The 27,977-nt window shown below is 45.4% G+C and overlaps 2 protein-coding genes across 14 annotated transcripts; one reads left to right on the forward strand and one right to left on the reverse strand.

The window, feature by feature from the left end:
* The first annotated feature begins 1,741 nt into the window (after positions 1–1,741).
* Positions 1,742–15,932, forward strand: CCDC90B (coiled-coil domain containing 90B). Of its 6 annotated transcripts, none has more exons than XR_009968594.1 (10): positions 1,742–1,846; positions 2,542–2,661; positions 3,478–3,581; positions 5,718–5,819; positions 6,871–6,912; positions 6,992–7,063; positions 7,148–7,201; positions 7,771–7,885; positions 8,796–8,943; positions 9,696–10,198. XR_009968594.1 is itself a non-coding variant. In XM_062639207.1 (10 exons), the coding sequence occupies exons 1-10, from the start codon at positions 1,780–1,782 to the stop codon at positions 9,707–9,709; spliced, it is 795 nt and encodes a 264-aa protein (XP_062495191.1). In that variant the 5' UTR covers positions 1,742–1,779; the 3' UTR covers positions 9,710–10,198. The 6 variants fall into 6 exon arrangements, 5 of the variants coding, with proteins under 5 accessions (XP_062495191.1, XP_062495194.1, XP_062495192.1 ...); XM_062639207.1 differs by having other exon boundaries at positions 8,839–8,943; XM_062639210.1 differs by lacking the exons at positions 8,796–8,943; positions 9,696–10,198 and adding an exon at positions 15,061–15,932.
* Positions 12,080–27,811, reverse strand: ANKRD42 (ankyrin repeat domain 42). 8 transcript variants are annotated; one of them, XM_062639181.1, is made up of 11 exons: positions 26,887–27,800; positions 25,268–25,375; positions 24,253–24,372; positions 23,263–23,398; positions 20,011–20,211; positions 19,233–19,358; positions 17,233–17,338; positions 16,458–16,633; positions 15,953–16,079; positions 13,118–13,271; positions 12,080–12,221 (listed from the first exon to the last, which is right to left on the reverse strand). In XM_062639181.1, exons 1-11 carry the CDS (start codon positions 27,070–27,072, stop codon positions 12,126–12,128), a joined length of 1,536 nt encoding a protein of 511 aa, XP_062495165.1. In that variant the 5' UTR covers positions 27,073–27,800; the 3' UTR covers positions 12,080–12,125. The 8 variants fall into 8 exon arrangements, 5 of the variants coding, with proteins under 5 accessions (XP_062495165.1, XP_062495168.1, XP_062495167.1 ...); XM_062639184.1 differs by having other exon boundaries at positions 25,268–25,424; positions 26,887–27,014; XM_062639183.1 differs by lacking the exon at positions 19,233–19,358 and having other exon boundaries at positions 26,887–27,801.
* Between the last annotated feature and the right edge of the window lie 166 nt (positions 27,812–27,977).

The following is a 27,977-nucleotide window of genomic DNA, read 5'->3' on the forward strand; positions in this document are numbered from 1 at the left end:
AGACTGAAGTGTTTTACTGTGATTCGCAGAAAACTCCAGTAACTCACCAGCAAGAGTTTCAAGCTGACAAGCAGGTATTCTTCATTGCAGGGCAGGAGACACCAGGGATAGCTCCTCCTAAGGTGTATCCCCATATTGCTACACAGGCCATCCCTATATGGTCACTGGGCATACATACATATTCATGAGGCTACACATGAATGACATAATTTTCCAGAAAGTTCCCCACATGCATACACAAATGTGGTGGTGGTCTCTGAGGGTCGTTTACTTCTCCCAACAATTTTCATCACTTCTGGCAGTCTTTGAAGAACCAGCTTAAATAACATTACAGACATAGCAACCATCCTGGCCTTCTATTTATCAGTGAGTTAAACTGCTCCCACCCTGGACATCTGCTAGTCCCAGAGACTCCCCATCCCCAGGTCCTGTTTTTCTATTCTACTTTTCTTACACTTTCTGTACTAAGGTCCTAAGGACCTAAAACTATGTCAACTACCTTCAAGCACCACAGTTATTTTCCATTACAAAGCCATCAAATTTAACATTACTTAGAACTGATTATATTTTGTGCTTTCCTGCCTCCTTGTCTCAGTTGTAAGTTGTAGGAGCAGAAAAGTAAGAATTCAATTTTGCAGAAGTACTCCTTGGCTGTGAAATCTGCGTGTTGATCTGATAAGGAGCAAACTATGAACAGGTTGCAATTTGAAAGCTTCAGAATTCAAGAGCACGAGAGTCCAGAGTAATGGTTTGATCTTTCAGGAGATGGACAAGAGGAAATGGCCTCAAGCTGCACCAGGGCAGGTTTAGATGGAGCTGAGAAACAGTTCCTGCCCCAGAGGGTGCTCAGGCATTGGAACAGGCTGCCCAGGGCAGGGCTGGAGTCACTGTCCCTGCAAGTGTTCACACACTGTGCTGTGGGTTAGTGGTGGCCTTGGCAGTGCCGGGGAACGGTTGGACTGGATGAGTTTAAAGGTCTTTGTCAACCAAGTTGATTCTATGATTAAGTCAACGGGGGTCTTCCTGCTGCTACTGCGGTCAGAGAAAGAGGTAAATGCCTTTGAAAGAAAACAGCTGGATGAACCTCTCCAGTGGTGAATCAGACCAAACAAGAACAGGTAGTTAATGGGAAAGACTAAACACACATTGCAATGTCTTTAACCAACAGATTTCCATGGAAGGATAAAATGAGGGGGGGTATTTCTCCCCAAACAAGCACCACACACCCCACATCCCCCCCCCCCCCCCCCCAAGACCAGAATTCACAGCACCTGCACCATAGCTTTATCTGCCCAAACTACCACATGCAACGAGTAACAAGAACTTTTGCAGACTTACAATGCATATGTATATAACAGAGGTATGTGAGCTATAATACACACGTGGTGTGTATATATATATATATATATATATATTACCAATGGAGGTGCTGTCCTTTCTCGGGGTCCATGACAGGCGGAGCGATCCCCCATGCACCCAAAACTGCAACAAAGCCATGCCGGCTTTAACCCCCCGTTCTTTCTTTAACCCGCCATTCTGGTTTAAGAGCTTATGTCCCGGGGCTCGCGGACACCCGCAACAGGGCCTCATAAACCCCTCCCTGAGAGCAACACCTCGCTCCTCCACCATGGCCTGCAGCTCCTCCGCTCCGCATGGCGGCGCGGCGCCTTCCCCTTGCGGCTGAAGGACTACAGTACCCATCATGCCCCGCGGGAGGCCTGACCGAAAGGGATCTCCACGGCGCTTGCGCGGTGAAGGACGGTGGGTGTTGGCGCCGCCATGAGGGGAGCTTGGTCTGGGGCCGCGCTCCTCGGCCGGGCCCTGCGGCCTCCGGGTGCGCGCAGAGGTGAGAGCCAGCCCCGGGGCACGGAGTGAGAGCGGCAGGAGCGGGCAGGTTGTAGTGGGGGGTTGTAGTGGAGGCCGCGCAAGGTGGGTGTCGGGCTGTGCTCGCTGCGGGAGAGTGATCTTGGGGCCGGTCCCTGAGGTGATGTGTGAGGAAGGGCACTGTAGTAAGGCCCAGGCAGGGGTGAGTTGCATGGGCAAGAGCAGCGGGTTGAGTAGCTCATGGGGACTGAGCTACTTTGTACTATTTAAACTGGCAGAGAGTAGATTTAGATGAGAGATTAAGAAGAGGATCTTCCCTGTGAGGGTGCTGAGGCGCTGGCACAGGGTGCCCAGAGAAGCTGTGGCTGCCCCATCCCTGGCAGTGTTCAAGGCCAGGTTGGACACAGGGACTTGGAGCAACCTGCTCTAGTGGAAGGTGTCCCTGCCCATGGCAGGGGGTTGGGACCGGATGAGCTTTAAGGTCCTTTCTAACCCAGACCAGTCTGTGATTCTGTGAAGATAGATACATGAGTCCTAGCTGGTGTAGATATCCTATGGAAAAAGGGATTGGTGGTTTTTTACATAACCCAGCAATCAAAAGAACCCAGCTTTTTATTGCAACATCTGTGCATCTTTGCCATGATGCACGGCATTAAAATGAGATACGGCATGATAACACAATCTGGCTAAGTTTAAAGTACATGTTGTCTCTCCCAGGTTTTGCTGCCACGCTGGTTAGGAACTCATACGATGTCAGAAATGTTGAAATCACTCCCCCGGAGCAGAGGAAGGTGACTTTTGATACTCACGCTTTAGTGCAGGATCTGGAAGCCCATGGTAAGTGTTACTAGACAGATCATTAAAAGGAAGACTTTTAGGTTCAATACTGTAACTTTTGAGTGCTCTGTGTTTTCCCAAAGTACCAAACTTGCTGTTACAAGGTGATTTGGCAGCCCATTGAGGAGGATGGTGAAGGAGCCACCTGACCCTGATGCTTCTGTAACCGTACAAATAACTATTACATTAGATTTACCTTATCTGTATCTATAGGCAAGTTTAGATAGTGTTTTCCAGCTGGAACATGATACCCTTATCAAATGTAAAGTAACAATAACACTTAACTGTTTTCTAGCAAAAATGAAGCTTTTTTTGCAGGCGGAAAGAGGTTAGCCTGCCCCTTTACTCTGCTCTCGTGAGACCCCACTTGGAGCACTGTGTGCAGTTCTGGTGTCCTCAGCATAAGAAGGACATGGAACTGTTGGAATAAGTCCAGAGGAGGCCATGAGGATGATCGGGGTGGGAGCAGCTCCTGTAGGAAGACAATGGAAGTTCATTATAAAGTTAATTTTCGCTGAATTACTTTTATAGTACATGAACAGTTCAGCATTATACAGCTGCATGCAGAGGGAACTTCAGTATGTAAAATGTTAACGTGCTTTTAGATGTTGGCAGCATTAAGTCTGTGGTTTTTGTAGTTAAAAGTCACAGTGACTGGCTCCTCACTGTCATTTCTCAGTGATTGTGTGACTTCTCATTTACCACTGCAGTTGGGTATAGCACTTGAGTGTCCCCGTTCATTATGTATGGCTTGCTCTTGTTTCCATCCAGCTTTCTAATACTACCTTAACTTGCCGCCTTCCAACTGTCTTCCAGGCTTTGGGAAGGAACAAGCAGAGACCATCTTGAGGGCGTTAGTAAACCTGTCGAATGTCAGCTTGGACACAGTCTATAAGGATATGGTTACCCAGACTCAGCAGGTAAAAGATACTCGATGGTGTACATGCACCATTATACAGGCACAGTGTTGTGTAAGGTCTCATGGGTGGATATTTGAAAGGCAAGTGAGCATCTCTGTAGTACTATAAAGACTTCACTGAGGTAGGTTTTCCCAAGTTTCAGGGTGGTGGTAAGAATAGTAATACCTCATAGAATACCAGGTTGGAAGGGACCACAAGGATCATCTGGTCCAAAAGTCTTTAAACCCTTTCATCTCACAGGAGTGTTTTCCAAATGCAGCCACGAATCAGCAGTGTAATGCAGAGTTTGCTTCTTTTGCTGCTGCAAAGCTCAGAGGTGAAGCCAGACTCTTCATTAGGCTTTCCAACGGGTTAGGGCAGAAGAAAGGCTCAAGAAGGGGTTCCCGAAGAGAACAGGAGAGAGAACAGGATTACCTAAAATAGCAGAAAATTGGCAGTGGCTTTACTGAACGGCATGGAATTGAAGTGTCTCCTTCCCTTAGATACTGGGGTTCGTGGACATACCTGGAGGCAGTGAGTCAGTTCTGTAGCACAGCTGTTTTTTCTGCTGATAACAGAGGTGGTGACAAGTTTCAGTTGAACAAATTGCCAAAATGAAATGAACTTCAGTTTTTCTTGAGGGCTGCACATCTGAGTCAAGCTCTGATGCATGGTGATGGTTTTAATAATGACTGAGGAAGGCTGTGCCGTTCTTCTTCGGGGGCTTAATGCAGTTAAGCATTGCTGTTTCATTTAAACTGCTGAGCCATACATCCAAGAGTTTTATCTTGATAATTCATTTTTAATACAAGTTATCTGTCCTCATTTTTCTGTAAGCCTGAGAAGACAACAAGAACTTGTGTGTCTTTTTTGGTTTTCCTCATCAAAATGGAAACTTTTAGGACACCCTGTTATGTGTAGAGGAAGTCAGGATCCTCAATATAACTTGCATGGAATTGTGTTACGCAGAAACACTTGATTTTTGTAGTGCAGTCAGTGTTGAGACTGAATGTCTTAAGATGGGATGAAGCAAATGAGCTCCTCTGTGTACACGCAGCTGAAGATTTCCCAGGAAATGTAAAAACTTCCTTGTGTTCAAGTCAGACATCAGTGGAAGCTGGATCAGGGCATACTTTCATACAATCCACAGAATGGTTTGGGTTGGAAGGGGCTTTAAAGCTCATCAGTTCCAACCCCTGCCACATGCAGGGACATCTTCCACTAGACCAGGCTACTCCAAGCCCCGTCCAACCTGGCCTTAAACAGGGATGTCAGGGATGGGGAGCCACAGATTCTCTGGGCAAAAACATAATAATGAATTTAGTTAAGTGTAGGATCTGAGAAATGCTGTTTGCTTCAGGTCTGAGTGAGAACTGTTCATTATTCTGGTGCTCAGCTTTAACAGCAGAGTCCCACAGTAATGTGTTATTTTCCATGCTAAATAGCAGGTAACTTCCTTACAGTAGCTAAAGGAATGTTGCTTTCAGGAGTCTCAATTACAAAGTTTCTTTATTTTCATGGGGTTTTTACTGTAGTTGATAAAGAGCAGTTGAGTCTGAACTTGTTGGTCCAAACATTAGTAAGAGTTTTTTCAGTGCCTTTCAGCAATGTTTAACTGTTGGCTGTCAGGCTTTAAGGCTGGGTGGACAGCATGGTACTTGGACTAATCATAGGATCACAGACTGGTTTGGATTGGAAAGGACCTTAAGATCATCCAGCTCCAATCTCCTGCCATGGGCAGGGACACCTTCCACTAGAGCAGGTTGCTCCAAGCCCTGTCCAACGTGGCCTTGAACACCACCAGGATGGAGCATTCACAGCTTCCCTGGGCCACCCCTTCCAGTGCCTCAGCACCCTAACAGTAAAGAACTTCTTCCTTATATCCAGTCTAAACTTCCCCTGTTTAAGTTTGAACCCATTACCCCCTCTGATGTTTTTGCTTAAGTTCAGAGTCAGTGTAATAAAGCAACAGAAAAAAGCACAAATCCTCTAAGGTCTTTTTAACAAATTGCAACAATGAAGTTCTGTGTTTCTGTCACTTTCTTGGTGGTCTCCCCAGTTTTGTGCTTTAGAGCAGCTAGTTTCATCATTTCAAACCTCAAAGTCTTTACTTGGTAGAAAGTGTGGAACTTAATGACATGTTTTATTGTTTCTAAGGAAATAACTTTGAAGCAGATAATGGCACATCTGGACTCCATTCGAAAAGACATGGTAATCCTGGAGAAAAGTGAATTTGCAAACTTGAGAGCTGAGAATGAGGTACTAAAGAATACTTTTAGCAGTTAAATTGTGATGTTGGGTTGTACCTGTTGAACATGTTTGTGGAAAAAAAATATGAATGTAAAAGTAATTTTGGATACTTCTGTCATAGAATCACAGAATGGTTTGGGTTGGAAAGGACCTTAAAGCTCAGGCAGTTCCAACCCCCTGCCACGGGCAGGGACGCCTTCCACTAGAGCAGGTTGCTCCAAGCCCCTGTGTCCAACCTGGCCTTGAACACTGCCAGGGATGGGGCAGCCACAGCTTCTCTGGGCACCCTGTGCCAGCGCCTCAGCACCCTCACAGGGAAGAGCTTCTGCCTAAGAGCTCATCTCAGTCTCCCCTCTGTCAGGTTAAAGCCATTCCCCTTGTCCTGTCCCTGCAGGCCCTTGTCCAAAGCCCCTCTCCAGGTTTCCTGGAGCCCCTTTAGGCACTGGAGCTGCTCTAAGGTCTCCCCTTAAGGAGCCTTCTCTTCTCCAGGCTGACCCAGCCCAGCTCTCTCAGCCTGGCTCCAGAGCAGAGCTGATGCAGCACCTCTGTGTTGAACTGTTGTAGATTACAGCTTCTGTGATCACATAAAACATATTTCATGTGATCAGACTTGCTCAGTTTTCTTAGAGTCATCTCCTGTAATTTTATTTCAGAGTGGTTCTGATACAGTCTTGTCCCCAGTAACCACACAATGCAAGGCGAGCAGTTGGTCATTTCTCTGCAGGGTTTAATTAAACTGGTGATTGAAATATATTTTGATTCTGCTTGATGGCATTTTGGTATTTTCCTGCCATCTTTAATCACAGAATAACAAGATCGTCATCATTACAAAAGAATCCCTTTATTTTGATCACAATTCCCAGCAAATTATATATGGCTGTAGGAACTGAATACAGCAGTTAGGATGTTTAGTCAAGAACAAATTGTCCCATTGGGAGACAAATCGTGGCAGAGTAAAAGCATGCACGTGGTGGCAGCGCTCCCACGAGTGATGGGCTTGGTCAGCAGGGTTCTGGGCCTGTCAAATCATTTGTGTTCTTTTTTTCTCCTCTGCACTTAGAAAATGAAAATTGAATTAGACCAAGTCAAACAGCAGCTGTTGGTAAGTGAACTGCAAGTACCTCCACACTCCTTTTAGGGAGAATAAATAGGGAGCTTCATAATCTTTATTTTCTTTCCAGAATGAAACGGGCAAGATCCGAACTGACAGCAAGCTGGACATCAACCTGGAGAGGAGCAGAGTGACAGATATGGTAAGCTGGTCTGTGAGCATACCCTGACCACTGCTGTGTCCTGTTTTCTGTTGGTACAATTGTAATTTCTCTGTTATCCCACAGTTCACAGATCAGGAAAGGAAGCTGATGGAAGTGACCACAGAGTTTCACAAAAAAGTAAGTGTTGAGCTAGGTTTCTTTCATCACAGAATCCCAGACTGGTTTTTGTTGAAAGGGACCTTAAAGCTCATCCAACTCCAGCCCCCTGCCATGGGCAGGAACACCTTCCACTAGAGCAGGTTGCTCCAAGACCCATCCATCCTGCCCTTGAACACTTCCAGGCCTCTCAGGCTGAAGTCTGAGAGCCTGAGGGTGGACATGTCCCTTCTTCAGCATCTGCTTTAATTTCTGGATATGGCTTGTGAATGCTTAAACCTTTTTGTGCAAGAATGTTCTGTATGTGCTGTGGAATGCCTCCTTCAGGAGGCACTGGCATAGCAGAGATAAAAGTGTACGACCCACGTTGGGGTGTTTTTGCTCTCTCTCCCTTCAATATTCTTCCTGGATTGTACTAAACATTGTTCTGTGTTTTCTAAGGTCTCTTATCAGTTACATATTTTATTCCAGTTATAGGCTGGAAGTTTATGTCTGTCTTGTTGCCTGTAGCATGGTGCTCTTGTTTGGCTTTACGAAGCTGAATGGGCTAGAGATTGTTGTTAAACACATGCTCTCTTTTCGTGTTTCAGGATGCCAGTACCAACAGTGTTATCTCAGAAATCAGTAATAAGATTGACACTGAAATAGCTTCCTTAAAAACACTCATGGAGTCGAATAAACTTGACACAATACGTTATTTGGCAGGTATGTGATGGGTGGTGGGGGTACCAGTAGTTTGGATGTATAAAATCTTGCTCAAGAGTATTTGCTTGAACTGAAGGAGTCAGTTGTATAGCAGTAGACAGCTGGGATTGAGCTGGGGAGATCCTTCCAACTGGAAGAGATGGGACACAGAGCACAGAAGGGGTGGGGGCATGCAGACTGCTGCTGCTTTGGACTGGGATTGTGCCCAGAACTGGGATTAGGAGGAATATGAACATGATTAACAAATAACAGCCTGAATACCTTGGTAGTCTGACAGTACCTCAGCTTGCTGCAAGGCTACAAAACTTCTCCTGAGGTGATGCAAGTTATGCTGGAAGTGAGCTGTCATTCAGGGCTGAACTGGGAGTGACAGCTCTGCCTCCAGACCCAGAGTGCTTTCCCCTGCCAGCAGAACAAACTTCTGTCAACATACACATAACCAGTGACATTTGTATTGTGTTGGAGCTGGATTAAAAGGGGATAAGGCTTTATATTTAGAAGTGAGAACAAGTTCAAATGGAAACATAATTAGCTTTCTTCTAATGCTAACTGAAACAGCAGCTTAACCAGTGTGAAACACAACTCCTCAGGCTTCAGACATGCAGCCTGGGTATCATAGAATGGTTTGGGTTGGAAACGATCTTAAGCTCATTTGATTACAGACCCCTGCCACAGGCAGGGACAGCTTCCACTAGAGCAGGTTCCTTCAAGCCCTATACAGCCTGGTCTTGAAGAGTGCCGGGAATAGGGCAGCCACAGCTTCCCTAGGCACCCTGTGCCAGTGCCTCAGCACCCTCACAGGAAAGAGCTTCTTCCTTACATCTAACCTGAACTTCCCCTGTTTAAGTTTAAACCGAGTGACTGAATCAAGCATCCAGTTAATTATTTTCTTCCTCTATTTTTTTAACAGCTTCAGTGTTCACTTGCTTAGCGATAGCACTGGGATTTTACAGGTTCTGGAAATAGATCCACGTGGAATGACTGCATCACAGAGATGGAGAAAAGGCTACACAGGCAGCATCAGTTGGACAGTGGTGTTTGCACTGTAGATAACCTTGGTACCTTTTTGTTTTGATACCCTTACTGTGCACTATTTGCTGAATATGTAATGCTAAAGATCAAAGTAATTGGGAGGGAAGTAGCCAAACAGGAATACTACATTGTCCTTCATGGAATACTGTATTTATTTCCAAGGATGATTTATGCTAAAGCAGAAAGTGTTTCCTGATGTGTTTTAGGATTAATTTTGTTTTCTTTTTGGAACATTCTCAGTGGAACATTCTCACTCTCACCTCCTTTTGGAATGGAAATATTAAACATTTGATCTGCCCTTGAACTGAGAATACCTTTCCCGTGTTAGTATTCCCAATGTGGGAACACTAATGCCAGATTCCACAGATCTTCTCTGATCCAAATATAAATTGGATTTTTGCCTTCAATCTGTTCCTCTCTTCTGACAGATTGGAGCCTGGCCTTTTGGGGTTTTTAATATATGTATATATATGTATATACAAACCCACACTGCAGCGGCCTTTACTAGAGAATCCCTGTTTTTTTCTTGAGAGCTGGTTTACATATATTTCAAATCTCATGTAGAACTAAAATGCCTTCTTAGATTCGGGGTTTCTTTAGCATCTCTTGCAATTTCCGTAGCCCCAGAGGTCAACAGAATGGGAGAACTTCTCTGTGTCTTTCCAGGGGGAAACCCCTCTGCTCACAGCAGCCCTGGGGCAGATTAAGTGCTCTTAACTCCTCCCTTCAGGTAGTACAGAGTATTTCCAATAAACCCTGGTGTATGTTCTGGGCATAGGATCTGGCTTGTAACACAGAAATACTCAGCATCCCAGTGGTGTCCTCCTCCTCCCATCTCCCCTGGACTGTCCTGTGATCCCGTGGGATGTACTGCCTCTCCTGCCTCCTGGTGATGATTCCTCTGCCTCCTACAAGGACTTCACACCTCTCACTGCAGAGCTGGGGCATAGCTGGTGGCTGCCTTCCAAAACTGAAGCGTGCAAGTTGGGTTGGAAAGGAATTCTATGGGATAGAAATCCCAGAGATTTTGCATCTGGAGTGCAAATGCATGGACTTGGTTTGGGTCTGCTAATAAAATAGGATTTAAAAACCAGCATTCCTGGATTGCATTTTTAAGAGTAGGTCCTTTATGGGTTACTCAGTGTGTAGTGATTAGTGGCAATTCATTTTTATTGCAGTATTGGTCTGCAGTTTAACTCACTGGTACCCTACCAAGGATTCTCTGCTGTGCATTAAATTATTTATCATCTTCAGTTAAGAAAATAAAATCAGTTTCTTATATTTGCTGGCTGAGACACCTGAATACAGGTAAGCAGGCTGTGAAAATGGGGCTTTTACAACAGGCACAGTGCTCATACAGTGGGAGTTGAAGCTGCTTTTGTTGTTTTGTGTTTGACAAGTAGGCAAATGTACAAATCCATCTTCTCATAAGCTATGACCATTTCTGAGGTTCTCTGGATCACAGAATTGTTTAGGTTGGAAAAGGGCTTTAAGATCATAAGTCCAGCACTAAATTACGTCCCCAAGCACCACATCTACATGTCTCTGAAATACCTCAAGAGATGGTGACTCCAGCACTGCCCTGGGCAGCCTGTTCCAATGCCTGACAACCCCTTCTGGGAAGAAGTTGCTCCTAATCTCCAGTCTAAACCTCCCCTGGTGCAGCTTGAGGCCGTTTCCTCTTGTCCTGTTACTTGTTACTCGAGAGAAGAGCCCAGCCCACTCCTGGCTCCATCCTCCTGTCAGGCAATTGTAGAGAGTGATAAGGTGTCTGTCCTGTCCCCTCCCCGAGCCTTCTCCAGACTAAACCTCCCTCAGCTGTTCCTCATCACGCTTTGCTCCAGGCCGTGCACCAGCTCTGTTTCCCTTTGGACGCACAATGACTCGGGTTGATCTGTTGCACTGTTCCTACAAGAGAGTTTAGCCCCAGCCGACACATAGGAAATGGCTCATGTACTGCAGCTTCTCACCGCCCTCATCACTACACTGAAGTGGGCTCTAGAGCGTTTCTCCCCTAGCTCAGAAGCAAGGCCCGTGCTGTCAGTGTACCTGTCCCTCAGCCTGTGTGCACAAAAGCACTGATTTCTTTTCAGCACCTTTGAAATTCTCAGAGATTAAGCTTCCTTTGGTAACTGAGGAGGGAACAGCGCAGGATTCAAGCACTAGAACAATTTTCAAGCGTGTGGATTTCTTACGGAAATCAAAACCCTCAAAATATGCAAGGTTCCAAAGGGACAAGAATTTCACAATAGCACAGAGGAAAATCTTTGTACGTGAAGTCATGAGCTGGTTTTAGGCGTGGAGAAGAGGTCAGGATTGCTGCTACTATGATGTGAACTCTTCAACCCTGAGCTAGACTCGAGTCACTGCTGCAGCTCAGCTGGCACCTCACAAAGGGGCCACTGCCTGGCTTATTTAGGAATGACTTGAAGATGGAAACCAAGGGGCCTGGTCTGTGTCTGCAGCCAAGTACTTCTCACAGAGACTATTGTGGTTCCACACTGAAGGTCCTCTCTGATTATTTCAGGAGTTAAGGTGCTGGGTTATTCCGCTCCCAATGCAGCAGTACAGGATAGAGGAGGCAATAGGGATACCCATCTCAGACCTGGGAGGGCTGTGACATTGCTGCAGGTAACTCTTGAAATGTCCCCTCACACTTTGCAGTGTTGTTCCTGAACTGTTACCTGGGCAGGAAGAGGAGTCTTGATGCTTCCTTTAATAAAAAAAATGATGCTGCTGTGATTAAAGAATATTTTCTATCCCAGAGAACTAAAAAGCAGTTCAGAGAAGGCTCCAGGGAGATCTTAGAGCAGAAATCTGGAGAGGGACTTTTTACAAGGGCCTGTAGGGACAGGACAAAGCGTTGCTTTAAACTGACAGAGGGGAGATTGAGCTATAGGATGAAATTCTTTACTAATGAGGGTGCTGAGGCGCTGGCACAGGGTGCCCAGAGAAGCTGTGGCTGCCCCATCTCTGGCAGTGTTCAAGGCCAGGCTGGACACAGGGGCTTGGAGCAACCTGCTCTAGTGGCAGCGGTAGGAACTGGATGAGCTTCAAGGTCCCTTCCAACCCGAACCATTCTGTGATTCCATGATTAAATGCAGAGAACCACGACACCTCTGTGGAGCTGGGCTATGCAAACACTTTGTGTTGTCTGGAACATTGCCATTCTCCCTCCTCAGGCTGCCCCTCCTTGGAGCTTCACCCCTCAGCGTAGTCTCACAAACACTCTCCCAGGGCTGCAGGCTGGTTTCTTCTTTACTTTCGTTTTTTCTTTGCAAGGCTTGGAGGTGGTCTCAGGTTCCTAAAACAAAGGCCATCATTGCAGCCATTAAACAGCAATCATAGAGTCATAAAATGGTTTGGGTTGGAAGTACCTGAGTAACCCTTTAGATGGTGACACCCCCCTCCTGAAGCATGATCCAGCCTCAGATACCAGCCAGGATGGACTATCAGTCACTGCATACGCATCGTGGAAGTACTCGGGGATCAGTCCACCTCCTCTACTTAACAGGAAGATGATAAAGAATATTGTTGTTTCTTTGCCAGGGTACAAAAAGAAACTGGTACCCTTAATAGCACTGTCAGGACACGAAAAAGGATACTGTCCACTCCTGTCCCCCAGTCTAAGAACTGCTGGCACATTTATTCCAGTATTTGGAATACTCACTCTGGAGCAAGTCCAAAGGAGGCTGCGAAGATGCTGTGAGGGCTGAAGGAGCTCAGCTCTGGACAGTCTAGGAGAGCTGGGCTGGTTCAGCCTGGAGAAGAGAAGGCTCCTTAAGGGGAGACCTGAGAGCAGCTCCAGTGCCTAAAGGGGCTACAGGAAACCTGGAGAGCGGCTTTGGACAAGGACCTGTAGGGACAGGACAAGGGGGAATGGCTTTAACCTGCCAGAGGGGAGACTGAGCTGAGCTCTTAGGCAGAAGCTCTTCCCTGTGAGGGTGCTGAGATGCTGGCACAGGGTGCCCAGAGAAGCTGTGGCTGCCCCATCCCTGGCAGTGTTCAAGGCCAGGCTGGATGGGGCTTGGAGCAACCTGCTCTAGTGGCAGCTGTCCCTGCCCATGGCAGGGGTTGAAACTGGATGAGCTTCAAGGTCACTTCCAACACAAACCATTCCGTGATTTCCCATCACAGTGCCTAGCAACGAGCAGCAGTAGCCTCTGTCCCACACACTGGGGGTGTTCGTGTCACACTCACCATGGGGGGAGCAGGAGAGCTGTATTGTTTCTCCTGTTTCTCCAGGCTCGCTCTCAGTTGGTTTATCTTAGCACGGCACTCATCCAGCTGACTCTCCAGCTTCTCCCGCCTCACTCGCTCATATTCCAGCTGAGCCTCCAGCTCCCTCAGAGCCCTGCAGAAAGCAAACGCAAGGAGTAGGGTGCGAAGCGCATCCCGACCTGCCCTGGCCACTCCATAGGGTCCTGTGCCTTTGCTGAGGAAGAGGTTAGTCACAGCAGAGAGCAGAACTCCTCACAGCAGCTGTGCTGGGGTACGCTCCTGGCTCAAACCCTTAGTAACAGCTCTGAAGAGCTGGTTCCTCCCTCGCTGTCAGCCGTGCTCAGCGCAGTGTGACCACGAGATGGAGATGTCTTCCCGCAAACCGAGCCTGTCAGCAGGACCTTGGGCAGGCTATAACCCTGCTCCCTCTCCAGCTGTGGGCGACGGAGAAGTGCACAAGGAGCACAAAGATTAGTGTGAAACAGCAAAAAGGAACTGAACTGGGATTCTGGAAGGGGCAGGGGCAGCTTTTTTGTCCTGGTGCCTCTACAGCCTTCCTAGTGGTTGGCTTAGCCACAGATGAGGAATACTCAAATGACAGCCCGCACGGAGCCCTGTGTTCTGCTCTGGGGCAACATCACAAGAGGGACGTGGAGCTGCTGGAGTGAGTCCAGAAGTGGCCATGAAGATGCTGCGAGGGCTGGAGCAGCTCTGCTCTGGACAGTCTAGGAGAGCTGGGCTGGTTCAGCCTGGAGAAGAGAAGGCTCCAGGGAGACCTTAGAGCAGTTCCCATGCCTAAAAGGGCTACAAGAAAACTGGAGAGGGGCTTTGGACAAGGGCCTGTAGGGACAGGACAAGGGAAATGGCTTTAACCTGACAGACGGGAGATTGAGATTAGGTATTGAGAATAAATTCTTCCCTGTGAGGGTGCTGAGACACTGGCACAGGGTGCCCAGAGAAGCTGCGGCTGCCCCATCCCTGGCAGTGTTCAAGGCCAGGTTGGACAGGGCTTGGAGCAACCTGTCCCTGCCCATGGCAGGAGGTTGGAACTGGATGAGAGTTCTCTTCCAACTCAACCAATCTGTGATTCTGTGACACTGACTAAAGGGAAACTAAAGCACTGGCTGCTAAACAGTTGCACAAGATCTCATCAGTCACACCCACCACAGCTCCTAAATTAACTGTGATTCCTGGAACTGGTTTGCTGAGACATAATTCATGCATATTTTTACTACATAAGATACTGACCTCAGCAACTGAGTCATCTGGAGTTGAGCTGCTCTCCTCTGTATTGGGATGAACTAGCACAGCTACGACCATAGGAGCTTGGTAAAAGGAAAGGGAGACGTCTGCCCTGTGCATTCATAGAAACACAGACTGGTTTGGGTTGGAAAGGACCTTAAGATTATGCAGTTCCAACCCCCTGCTATGGGCAGGGACACCTCACATTTTGCCCAAGGCTCTGTCCAACCTGGCCTTGACCACTGCCAGGGATGGAGCATTTAAATATACTACAGTGGCCTTCCCAAGTGGCAACTCCTGCTTTTCATCCAGAAAAATGGTGTTGTCACTAGTTATTTTGAAGTAATGAGGTTTTCTGCCACATGACACATGTCTCTTGGGATTTATCCACACGTGGGTGCCCTGAGAAGGGGAGGTGGGTACACTGAGAGGTGCTATTCCCATTTCAAAAGGCCAGTGTGGAGCTAGGGATGTTTTTAGCCTCCACAGGTCAGAGACCCTTCAGAGAGCCCCACAATTTTCCTAGTTTAGCCACACATGCCACAGAAAGCAAAATCCCTTAAAGAGCCTTATCAGAGCCCTCTAACAGGCACTGACAGCTTCTGAGTAGCTGCTCTTTCCAAAATGAACTCTAACTACTGCCATTAGTCAACAGTGACCTTTTCCGTCACTGCAGACAGATTGTTCTGACCTTCCAATGCAGCATCAACATCAACCTCCTTAAAGCCAGGAGAGACAAGCCTCAAGGAAGATGAAAGATCTCATCCTGAAGTACATGTCAAATTATGCCTGGAAGTGCCTACATCTCTCCAAGAAGTCTAAAGAGGAGCTCAAGGTAACTAACTCAGATGCAGCTATCTACATTGCAGACACATCAAGTCATTTTTGACAGGCAGAGGTGGACACAGGGCTGTCTTTTGGATGCTGTGTCATTGTTCAAGCACTAAATCTTTGCTAGACAGAAGGGCTTTTCTTTGAAACTTAGTCTGCTCATCAAATCACCAGTCTGACAGGATGCTTTCATTTAATGGGAGACCCTGAGAATTAGACATTATGAAAAGTGCTTCATGTGCAAGAGCAGGTTTGCTGAGATTTCTGTTTTCTGTGTTCTGGATATGAGCTAATGCTTTCTTGAGTGCAGAAATATACTGCCCCTGACACGAAAATGTAGCAGGTCATTGAATAATTTCTGCTGGGTATGCACTTCCATCCAAGCCATGCTATGACTAATGCCTTGTGTTAAAGTACATCCATGTATTTGGCATCCTCAATGCAAACAAAACAGCCAGGACTTACCAGACCTACTGCACATATGCTGCAGGAGAGCCTGAAGGCAGAACAGATGGTTTTGCACTAAAGGTGTGGGCCCATCAAACACTTCTGTTGTGCTGTGGGACTGATCCTGGTGGCAGTAGCTTAGAAATGGTCAAACTGCTGAAGTGCATTTCTTTTTGGCCTTTTGGAAGTGGAAAAGGCAGAGTGGGCAAAGTAATCTGAGTGTAAGTTAGCTTTAAAGAAAGCTTTAAAATGGACCTCACAGAGTTAAACCTTAGCAGGGCAGATTAGCCTTACTTCTCAGCTTCCCTTTCTTCTTTCTTTGTCTTCTTTTCCTCTTCAGTTATTCCTCCCAGCTGCCTGTAGTTGCTGTAGGCAATTTCTAGCAGTTGCTGAAGTTCTTGAATCTTGTGATAGGCTCTCACTGTAAGACAGAGTTCTCCAGGTAGGTAAAATACATGGAGAAAAGTCATGCTGGAATCCTATCCTCTGGAAAACAGTCTCATAATCACAGTGCTCAGCAAACACTGAGCTACACCTGACACTCACACAGCAAACAGGTCTCAAAACCAAGCAGAATCCAACATGGTTCCACCAATATGGATTGAAACAGAGTGAAAATTGTGTTCTGATTGCTTCTGCTGTGCTTTCTGATCTTCCAGTTTGTTGTGGTACAGATATCCTGTCAACTGTCTCTCCTTAGAAGAGAAAAGACACAGCAGTTGACAGAAACTGTGCAACTAGGGCTATAATGTCTCAAGACCAACTGTTTCAAGCAAGGAGTGATGGAAAAAGTACTTACTGCGCGCATCCCTCTTCTCTGCTTTACCCGGTGTTACATCTGCTTTGCTATCTGTGCTCCCTTCCATACCATGGCTTTCAAAGAACTTTATGTTGTTTGCATCTAGTTCTTCATCACTTGAGTTACTGTCTCCAGTTCTCTGTATCAGAAGTTCCACAGCTGCCAGTTGGGCAAATCTGCAGGGAGAACAGCAAACCTGCACTGAAATATCCCCACTGACTGCAAAATGCATGCGAGAGAAACTCTCTGAAACTCCTCATGTTCCCATTTATCAGAGAGGGGGTCAGGATTAAAGGAAGCACAAGCTATGAGCAGCTCATCTGCTTTTATAGTATTCTGATGGCATGAGCTCTGCCTCCATGGAATCTTATGACAATAACTCCAACATCAGAGGTATCTTTTTGTTTGCAGGGTTTTGTAATTGAATCCCATCAGAAAATGCATTCTTTTTATTCATGCAAAACTTAGGTGGCCTGAGCTGCTTCTCATTTACTTTGTAGAGCAAACTGTGAGCATACTGGCTCACAACCTTTTGCAGGTCAGCTAGTTTCCATCTTTCATGTCTGACCTTGCTAAAATATGTAACTAAAGTGAAAATTAAATCCTTTTATAGCCACAGTACAGCTTTGCTTATCACTCAGAACTGGAATACATGGGACTGATCTATTCTTGCTCCATCACTGAAAATCAGGATTAATCCCAAGAAAGCTGACATGATATTGATATATAAATAATAAGGAAATAAATGGCAGAGCTACAGGATATGGACTGCTACCTCTTGGCTACATCCTTTGGAGTCTCTCCAGCATCATTTGTAATGTCACAGTCAGCTCCCATTTCAATCAACCACTGTAGGCACTGGATCTGCCCCTGTCCAGCAGCTAAGGGAAGGAAGGTGCACACAAGTCAGGTATATTCAACTGAAGCATTTCAAATCTAAAATGTTCTCCTCTTGTCATTATCTGACATGCCAGAGGCTGGGATCACTAGACCACCACAGTGGAGATACTATTGCAAGAGAAGCCTCTATGTTAAGATGCTCAAGTCATACAGAACCATTGGGGAAGTCCATGCAATGTGGTTCTGTGACTCTTTCTAGTTCTAGATATTTACTGGCAGCTCTTCCTGGACGCAAGTTAAATTAAACTTGCCCAATCTCATGCCCTGAGAATGAGACACAGAAGTAACTGCTGCCTCACACTCTCTTGCAGTAAGGCCGGTCTGTGTCATGAATCTGCAGCAAAGCACTGTCACCTCTCTCCAGCTTTGGGCTCCCATCTATCTGGGATGGACAGACTGGTTACCCCAGTGTGTGATGCTGTCTTAGGAGGAGAGGGGCCAAGGCTTTGTGCTGCAGCTATAGGGACATCATTTCTTGGGCCAGACACTGAAGGCAAAACTTCTCAGCTTCAGCGTAACACAACAGCTTGGCCTGTTCATATGACCTGGTATGACCGCTGCTCACACAGCATGGTGCCAGGAATGGTGCCTCACATGCAGAAGAAAGCATTTGGCATGTCTAGCTCGAACCTAGAAGCTGCTTTCTCAAGCTTATTCTTTTCAAGGAAGAATAAATCCATTTCTTCATAACAGCCCCTTGCTATGTTTGTTTACTTCCTGAGAGAGGAAATGAAATTACAGTATCAACCACAGTACTTCCCCATAACACCAACACTGTATGTAAAGACTGGGGATGAAACAGTGGGTTAGCATTCCTCCAAGAAAAGAGGATGGGAAAAAAGATAGAAAACATTTTTTAAATCACTACATATCCATTTATTTTAATGAGAACTTCAATTCTGTTTTCCAAAATTCTACCATTTAGACCTAGACAAAAGAAATAGTGTTAAAAGCATGTTACAGAAATACCTCCCTCTTTGTTTCCTCTTCTATTTCTCCTATTCTCCCTGGAGAAAAGAAGCTGCATGGAGACCTCAGAGCAGTTTCCAGTATCTAAAGGTGGCCTACAGGGATGCTGGAGAGGGACTCTTCCATCAGGGACTGTAGTGATAGGACAAGGAGTGATGGGTTTAAACTGAAAATGGGGAAGTTCAGGTTAGATATAAGGAATAGATATGGTGAGGCACTGGAATGGGTTGCCCAAGGAAGTGGTAAATGCTCTATCCCCGTCAGTGTTCAAGGGAAGGTTGGACAGAGCCTTGGGAGACATAGTTTAGTGTGAGGTGTCCCTGCCCATGGCAGGGGCTGGAACTGGATGATCTTTAGGTCCTTTCCAAACCAAACCATTCTATGATTCTATGTCTTCTTTCAGACATTATCATGAATCCCCCAGACACAAGAGGACCATCCTTCTGCAATGCTAGCACTCCACTACCTATCAAGGTGGGAGATACCAGAAGTTCACCTTCCTTCCCAGCTCCTACCAAATGACTTTACTGTGGTTTCCACAGTACTGATATGTTCAGTAAATAAAGGCCCAGGCCACACCACAGACCATTCTCATACCCAGCTGGCCAATGTTTCTAGAAGTCTCATCTCTCCTGATTAAAAAGAAACTATTTCGTTTTCATCTTAGATGTTGTTTTCTCTTTAACATGAACTCTTCTCTCTTGACTTCAGCTTGGGCATGTTGTTTTTAAAGTGACACCTACACACACATGCATCACAAAATCTGTTTTGGGGGTTGCCCTTTCAAGCCCTCAGGAAATGAGATGCTATTTTCATGGAATTTATCTGAGGAGGAGCTGCTTGAAAACCTTCCCCGTGTGCAACAACAAACAGTAACAAGCTGAAACACAAATCATAGTTACTGACCTTTGTGCATGAGAGTGGATCCCTCATCATCCCGCTCATTAATATTGATCACTCCACTTCCCACTAATCCTCTAAGTGTTAACAAGTCCCCTTTGGAAGCAGCACCATGAGCTGGGAAAGCTAAAACTGAAAATGAAATGCACATGTTTCCAAACAGATGCCAGTAATCCCACTAAACATGTTCCTATTTGTCTCTCAGGCTTTGTCTCTCTCATATCATATGCATGGGCACTTCATAGCTGGAGTTAGAAAGGCTAATGCACCCTTAAGCACTTAAAATGCAGCTGCATAACTAGCACTGTTCATCAGAGACCTGACTAAACACGTCTTGGTTATGGCTACAGGCATCTTACACAGTTAAGAGATTCATACGATAAACCTGAAAAAAACAAGTACACCTTTGGTTTAGAGTTGATGTTGTATTACTGGTGGTGACCTGGGTAAGTAACCTGCCCATTTTGAATTCCATACCCTAACCAAATATATCAACATTTTTCCTTCTCCTTGCTTAGAAACTATTGAAATTTATAGACAATTTTATTTTTCTACTTATTTTTTACAAATCTCTCCTGGAGTTTAAGAAGAACGTGGCTAACTCGGTATTCATAGTGCCACACAGTGTGACAAGTTTCATTCTGATCGTCGGTAAACCTAAGGGATTTATAAAATCCCACTGAATATTCCAGTCTTTAGCCATCAGGAAGTGTAGGAAGCATTGAAAAGAACAATGATTAACAATTTCAATGCCTGTTTTAACAGTACCTTGATCCATACTCACCTGCCTGTGTCTCTGGATGCTGCCTCTCTTTTTCCACACCATCAATATACTGCAGGATATTATCTTTATAGAACCGTTCAGCCAAGTCCCTTGGAGTCTCTCCTTGGTCATTCCTGGCTTTTAGTGTGTGCATCACAGTGGCCATTTTACTGACCAAGAACTTGAAGCAATGCAAGTGCCCTTCCACTGCTGCTAGATGAGCTGTAGAACAAGGTGAAATGAAATATGCTAGCGCAAAGCACTGCTGACCAGCAAGAAAGCAGAGCTCTTGGTTAGATCCAGCTCATCTGCCAGCATTTGAGCCATCCAACACCACACAAGTAGGAGCAGCCTCAGTTAACAGGGGGTGTTCAGCTCCTATCCAGGACAGAGTTCAGCCCAATGCAAAGGAGGTAAAAGAAAGTTGTCAAGGATAGGATCTGCAAAGAAAATTCATGGCAGAGCTGATCCAGGGGAGAGCACAACACTGCCAAGAGACCACTGAGCACTTAGGAGAGCACTGCTGGGGTCTCACCTTCCCACCCCACTCTCCAGCAGCTCTCTGCCTTGACTGTGTAGGGATGCTCCTTACAGAGGACCAGCAAGAGGTGTCCTTTATGAGGAGTTAAGGCCATTTTAGTCCCACCTCTACTGTGCCACCTCAAACAAGCTGCATCACCCCTTCAGTTACCCCACCGTTATAGTGAGGACTGCAACATACACGTCACTGGATATTTGAAGGTACATCCCATGACAGAGGCTCTTATTCACAGCACTTCTTTTGCACGTTTGTTTCCTTCAACTGCTGCTGCATTGCAGAAACTGCTTCACTTCACCACTGCTTCCCAGGGTGGGGCTAAGCGTTTCTTCCCCTGCACTTTAGGCTATGCTGGGGTTCAGTATTTAATATTACTAGATTTTCTTTTAACAAAAGAACACTGTCCATCAAAAAATGGTCTGACAAGGGCCTGTAGTGATAGGACAAGGGGGAATGGCTTTCACCTGACAGAGAGGAGATTTGGATTAAACATTAGGAAGAAATTCTTCCCTGTGAGGGTGCTGAGGGACTGGCACAGGGTGCTCAGGGAAGCTGTGGCTGCCCCATCCCTGGCAGTGCTCAAGGCCACGTTGGACAGGGCTTGGAGCAACCTGCTCTAGTGGAAGGTGTCCCTGCCCATGGCAAGGGGTTGAAACTGGATGAGTTTTAAGGTCCCTTCCACCCCAGACATGTGCCCAACAGAACTGTGCCATACCATCCCTCAGGCATGCTGAGCACTTGCAGTCAAGACTAAAGCCAAAGGGTACTGTGATGTTAGCACAAAATATGCATCCTAGCGCTGAGAGCTTTCAAAAACCTTGTCCCATGTATCATGAATAGGCAGTGGGTACTTGGGTGTTGTGATCTCACCTTCTCTGTGTTCTATCTCACCTTTTATGCAATCAGACTAACGCTATTGGTTCTTCTCAAAGTCATGAGTGAAAAACAGCATCTGTGAAAAACTCAGATGTTGTGCTATGATTAAATTAATATTGTATTTAGAACTGGTTTAACTAGTGAGCAGGAAAAGCAGCATGGATGTGACCCAAACCAAATACAGAGGGAAACCAAAATGTTGAATTAATTCTGTAGCTGAATGAGCCACGCTCTTCCCAAAAATCAGCATGCTTAGGTAACTAAATGCTCAGCTATAACACAGACGTGCAGAAAGTACAGGCAGTTTTTAAGTTTTAGGAATATGGCATTGCAAACTCAGTACATTTCTTTTAGTATTCTCTTAGGAAAGATGATAGCACTGTCTAGTTGAAGCTGAGGTATGTAAAGATGATTTAAATCCACTTTGCTGTTTCACAAGCTGAGGGAAAGCTGGTCTATACAGCACACCACTCCAACTGATCTTTTAGTAGCAATGTTCCAAAGCATCTTCTTTCCTCTGGATGATAAGGTGAGGCACTGGAATAGGTTGCCCAGGGAGGTTGTGAATGCTCCATCCCTGGCAGTGTTCAAGACCAGGCTGGACGAGGCCTTGAGTGATATGATTTAGCGTAAGGTGTCCCTGCCCACGGCAGGGGGGTTGGAACTTGATGATCTTAAGGTCCTTTCCAACCCTAACGATTCTATAATTCTGTAACAGGATCAAATGAAACTGAACAAAGGCTGGAGGATCAAGACTCTATAGGTGTCCAAATAACAACAAACCCAATTTTCTACTAACTGGTATATAGAGAGCATTGAAGTAGAACTGTGCTGGCATTTGCTGTCTCTCCATGAAAGTCTGTTATCAGGGAAGTGTTCCCAAATGCAAACAAAGCTGCCTTCCATGCTGCCACCAGGGTGCCTGACATCATGACCCCTCATAGCTCATACACCAGATGTCCCACTGGGATGCAAGAGCCTCACATTCTTTAACAAGCCCCAGGTTTGCCAAACAGAACATAGAGGTTTACCAGGTACGTGGTGCTTAAGAGAGGAGAAAAGCTTTTAAGAAGGGATTTAAAATGATAAATCTATACAAGTTGCAGAGAAAACAAAATATGCTATTTGGAACAAATAATGGGATAAACCATAAGAAGGAAAATGCTAAAAGGGAAAGGATGGAATGAGAACCCAGGATATGAAGAATAGCATTCAACTTACAGAGGATAATGAGGCAATGACATGGCAGGCAGAGGAACACTGAAGAAACTCTGAAGAGCAAGGAATAAACAGTGCCCATTTCTTGTGCTAAAGCAACTACACTCATGAGTATGAAAAGGCTAGAGATTACAGCAATTCCAGAAATCAAGATGAAACACAGGTAAATGAGAACAAGGGTTTTACCAAATCAGTTAAGAAAGAGTGGGAAACAAAAACCTACGTATGAACATACCAGCACGTGATCACTCTGCACAGCCATTAAAGCCTAGCATGTATTCAAGAAGGAGCATATAGCAGCTGAAACTGCCTCCTGCTCCACCTACCCTTCTCCTCCTGTGACCTCCACCGGCACACGTGTTCCATCACAGGTGCAGGAATCTGCCCACCACACAGCCTCCTCCCAGTTACAGCACCAGGAGCTCTGATCCTCGCCAGCCACAGCAGGAGGTGAATAGGATAGTCATCGACAGATAAATACTTGGGATCTTATGAATCCCTCCATTCTTACAAAAATTGAGTAATGGCATGGAATCAAATAGCAAATGCTGCTGGTGTGCAGTGCATAAGATTTGCCATAATTATCACATAACACAACTGTCAACCAAAGGTTAGACCCCATATGAATTCTCCTGCTATACCTGGAAGGTTTCCATTGTTATCCACATCATCGATACATGCTCCCCATCTAAGGAGAAGCTGCAAACAGCCCAAGCGGCCATGGAAGGCAGCATAATGAACAGGCTTCCAGTCCTTCCTGTCTGAAACATTCACATTCTAAAACGAAAACAGCAACAGGTTCATTTGTTAATTTATGAATCTTAGTCACAAGACACATTCTATAAATAGGAATGAGCTGTTCATTGTGTTAAATTATGTAAAGCCAATCACATAGTGTTTTGCAAAGTTAAAGGCCATGAATGCAGTTCCCATTCCAAGAGAAGCACTTTTCACAGGTTCTTGGGTTTATTTAAATAAGACACATATAAAAGGTGCATTTTTAGACATGCTTCTATCAATGCATTGGTCCTTATTCCTTAAATATGGATCTCGATGTCTCCTTTACTATAGATCTGTATAACTGCAAAATAACACAACCACCACAGCACTGATCTTCATTTAATGACATTCTCAGTGAAATGTAGTTTAATCACATTATTGACTCTTGCTAGATTTTCAGATATGGAGGGATAGGACAAGGGGGAACAGCTTTAAACTGACAGAGAGGAGATTTAGATTAGATGGAGGAAGTTCTTCCCTGTGAGGGTGCTGAGGCGCTGGCACAGGCTGCCCAGAAAAACTGTGGCTGCCGCATCCCTGGCAGTGTTCAAGGCCAGGTTGGACACAGGGGCTTCGAGCAACCTGCTCTAATGGAACGTGTCCCTGTTTGTGGCAGGGGGTTGGAACTGGATGAGCTTTAAGGTCCCTTCCAACCCAAACCACTCTATGATTCTATGATAATTCCCCTAATGTGCCTTGCAATAAAAGTGGCAATTTACCATAAAAATAAATTTACAGACAATAAATAATCTACAGTCCTAAATCTCAGTTTAAGCTAGGGAGAGTTTTGTTTGGAAGGAGATACCAAACTTTGGCTGTGTGGTAGGGAACTGCAGGTAAAGATCTCTCACCACTCCATGTCGCAGTAAGGTCTGCAAGGTGTATGAGTGCCCATGGGCTGCAGCCAAGTGTGAGGGTGTGCACCCACGGTCATCCTGAGCTTCTGCATTTGTTCCATTCACTAACAAAGCCTGAAAGAAATGCAGAGCAGAAGTTCAGGTCCCAAAGCAAACACTGCCTTGCAGGATGACTTGAGATGATCAGCAGGATAACTCTGGACTGACCTCAAGGCCCCAGCACTGCACAGAATAAATCTGTTTGCAATGGCAGCACAAATGAGTGCACTGGTTTTAACAAGGGTGAGTTGATTCCAGGTGTAAAGACAGAAAGATCATAGAATCACAGAATTGTTTAGGTTGGAAAGGACCTTAAGATCATCAAGTTCCAAAACCCTGCCGTGGGCAGGGACACCTCACACTAGACCATGTCACCCAAGGCTTTGTCCAACCTGGCCTTGAACACCACCAGGGATGGAGCGTTCACAATTTCCTTGGGCAACCCATTCCAGTGCCTCACCACCCTTACAGTAAAGAACTTCCTCCTTATATCCCACCTGAACTTCCCATTTCAGTTTGAACCTGTTATTCCTTGTCCTATTGCTACAGTTCCTGATGAAGACTCCCTCTCCAGCATCCCTGTAGCCCCACTCAGATACTGGAAGGTGCTCTGAGGTCTCCACGCAGCTTCTCTTCTCCAGGCTGAACAGCCCCAACTTTCTCAACCTGTCTTCATACAGGAGGTGCTCCAGCCCCTGATCATCCTTATGGCTTCCTCTGGACTTGCTCCAACAGCTCCATGTCCTTATTATGTTGAGGACACCAGAACTGCACACAGTGCTTCAAGTGGGATCTCATGTGAGCAGAGTAGAGGGGCAGGATCACCTCTCTCAGCCTGCTGGTCATGCTCCTTTTGATGCAGCCCAGGATACTTATGGCTCTATTAGAGCTCTCTCAGTTGATCTTCATAATAAATTTGTCCAAGTGGCAGCTCTGCCCTACTTACTTGAGAGTGAATATTTGCACATACCTGCATGCAAGCATCCTGACCCCGGATAGCCGCAAGGTGAGCTGCTGTCCAGCCTCCCACAGTCACACGTGTTGTATCAGCTCCATGCCAGAGCAACCACTGAAGGCACTGCTCAATTCAAACCAAAAGTTTCTACTTAACTATTCTTATCATGCATCTGAAACACATTTCAACTATAATTATCAGTTGATGTTACATTTCAAAACAGTATCACACTACTTAATTATAGAAACATAACACCCCAGAGTATGCTTTAGCCAGATACTTGTGCATTAGGAAGTTAGAGGCAAGTTACACTTGGCTTTCACCCAAGAGCACAAAATGTGCAAACAATCTACTAGTTGAGACCCTAGCATCAATTTTACTTCTTAATTTTATTCTTCCAGATTTAAAATATAATCTGTGAGAGTATTCCCATGGTAAAAGTGTTGGGAAATAAACAATGCTCACATGCATTCCAGCTAAAATTACTGGCAAGAAAAACACCATGAGCCAAATTTAAAGCCTCACTTAATTTATTAGGCTCATTCTGTGTACATAATCCCACTCTCTTCTCACCCTTCCACAGCCTAGTTTTGTTTTGTTCACTTTTTTCCAGCAGACACTATTGTTTGCAACTGAAAGCTATCCAAATGGACTATCCAAAACCAGCTAGAGGACCAATAAGCTTTTTATTACATATTATGATGATTTATTATCTTCTTTGAAGTCAGCCTACAGCTGATTCCTCCACTGTTTCCACCAAGGAGCTTAGCAACAAATAGGTGACAGATAATTCAATAAAATCTAATACACCGACTGCAAAGTAGGAGAATCAGATGAAAAATGACAGTTTACAGAGGCAGAAAAGGGTGGGTAAGCAATATATTTTGGGGGATGACAACATGATGATCAGCATTTTCTTGTCAGTTTCTGTAAATTCCAGAAACAGCCCTGCACTTATTCCTTGAGTTTAGCAAGAACTTTACATTCATTACTCTGGGACATGAATGTTTATATGGTTCTTCCTGTTGCATCAAGGTTAGATTCCTATAAAGAATATACAAGGAGGCTGCAACAAGAGGGTGAATGTTCTGCTCAATATAGCAGTTCAGTCCTTCTGAATGTTCAAATCACTCATTCAAGCACCTGCTGATTTCCCCATCAATATTCAAACATTCCATTTATGAAAGTAAAATGTATTAAAGAGTATTTCTATAGAGAATGAGGCACGTTGGTAGACAGAATGAACATGTTTTCATGTCAGTTCTCAGCTGTTTCAATCACCTTCCGAACATTTTACACACACTACAAGACGTCCTCAGTGTCCCAAGAGAAGGGGAAAACACAACAGGGGCAGAAGAAGGTCATGAGCCCGGAACTGAGGCCATTAGGCACATTTTGCTCACAGTAAGAAAATCACTGACTTTGTAAAATCTGGCAATGCTGACTACATAAACTGCCTGGGGCTTCAGAAAGGGTAAATGAAAACCTAAAATGTTGTATTTCTCTTCTTTCATGAGAAAAACAGGCAGAGGTTATTGATTCAGCTTGATCAAAGCTAGCAGCTCTGTGTCCAGCCTCCCCCAAAGAAGGAAAACAGTAACTTCCAGTGTCTGGACACTAAGGTCATGTTTTACCTCCAGGCTTCCAGAGTGCGCAGCACAGTGCAGCGGTGTGAATTCGTGGACTAAATCCACCTCATTAATACCAGCTCCACTTCTTATCATTGACGCAAGCTGTTCCACATCCCCAGCTTTCACTGCCTCATGCACACTACTGTAGTTTGTCTTCTTGGCATCTACTGAGGAATAATAAAAGGGCATTTGTCAGTTCAGCAACATTTAAGAGGTAGCAAATAAGTGATGACTCAAAGAAACATCAGGGTGTCAGCTTCAGTGTTCAGAGTAACATGAGATTGAGATTCATGTCAGCAGGAATACAAAGTCATTCCTTTTTGTCAGAAACAGAGCAATGTTCAAACCCCTGAGACAGACATGCCTCCTTCAGCCCCAAAAAGGGCCCAAAAGAGTAAGAACCAGAGAAAACATGACAAGAAGCACAGCAAGAGCAGGAAGCGGAGCTACTCCATCTATGGACACAAACGCTGGAGCAGGTCCACCCCAACACTTGCTCTCTTCCCAAACTGCGGGCATCACAGACTCTGCCATTAATCACATTTTCAAGTACAACACCAGGCAGGCTTCTCACTTGGGCAAATAAGCTTTCAGCTTTCATTTCCCATGTGTTCCGCATGGCCATGTTCCTGCTGCTGCCTGCCTAAGGACTTGGCACAGCATGGAATGCCACAAGGGAGGCTTCAGACCACATAAATGCTACATGGGTCAGGTTCAGGACAATCTGAGGTCAAAACTGAAGCTGCTGTATAAAAGCAGCTCTTTTATACAATGTGTTAGTCACCCTGTGCTGCTCCCTTGCTAAACTACAGCACAGCTCTGTCACTGCTTGTCAGCAGCTCCTACCAAAGTCAGTAACATTTTCACTGACCTCAGTGGCACAGATTCAAATTCTAAATGTAGAAGCAACAGGGTCAAAGGAACTTCAAACAATCCATCACCAAGCCATGAGATTAAACAACCTGTGCTCTCCTTCAGGCTTTTCCACTAATTAACTATGTGACTGGAAACAATGGGAGTTACATATCCAAGACCCCTTGCAATAACTTGATATCTTGCCAAAACTTGTAAAGAGGAATATGGGATGTAAGTAG

Source organism: Pezoporus occidentalis, unplaced genomic scaffold (assembly GCF_034315485.1).
Source record: "Pezoporus occidentalis ecotype Australia unplaced genomic scaffold, CSIRO_AGI_Poc_V1 ctg6, whole genome shotgun sequence".
Taxonomy (NCBI): domain Eukaryota; kingdom Metazoa; phylum Chordata; class Aves; order Psittaciformes; family Psittacidae; genus Pezoporus; species Pezoporus occidentalis.

Excerpts from the sequence above, each read along its gene's own strand:
- CCDC90B (XM_062639206.1), top strand. The coding sequence starts at position 1,780 with ATGAGGGGAGCTTGGTCTGGGGCCGCGCTCCTCGGCCGGGCCCTGCGG. Across the intron at positions 3,582-5,717 it reads TGGTTACCCAGACTCAGCAG|GAAATAACTTTGAAGCAGAT; the intron begins GTAAAAGATACT and ends ATTGTTTCTAAG. Across the intron at positions 7,202-7,770 it reads CCACAGAGTTTCACAAAAAA|GATGCCAGTACCAACAGTGT; the intron begins GTAAGTGTTGAG and ends TTCGTGTTTCAG.
- ANKRD42 (XM_062639181.1), bottom strand. The coding sequence starts at position 27,072 with ATGCCCTTTTATTATTCCTCAGTAGATGCCAAGAAGACAAACTACAGT. Across the intron at positions 17,339-19,232 it reads ATCCACTCTCATGCACAAAG|CTGCTGGACAGGGGCAGATC; the intron begins GTCAGTAACTAT and ends TCCTTCCCTTAG. Across the intron at positions 16,634-17,232 it reads CCAAAGGATGTAGCCAAGAG|ATTTGCCCAACTGGCAGCTG; the intron begins GTAGCAGTCCAT and ends TTCTCCCTGCAG.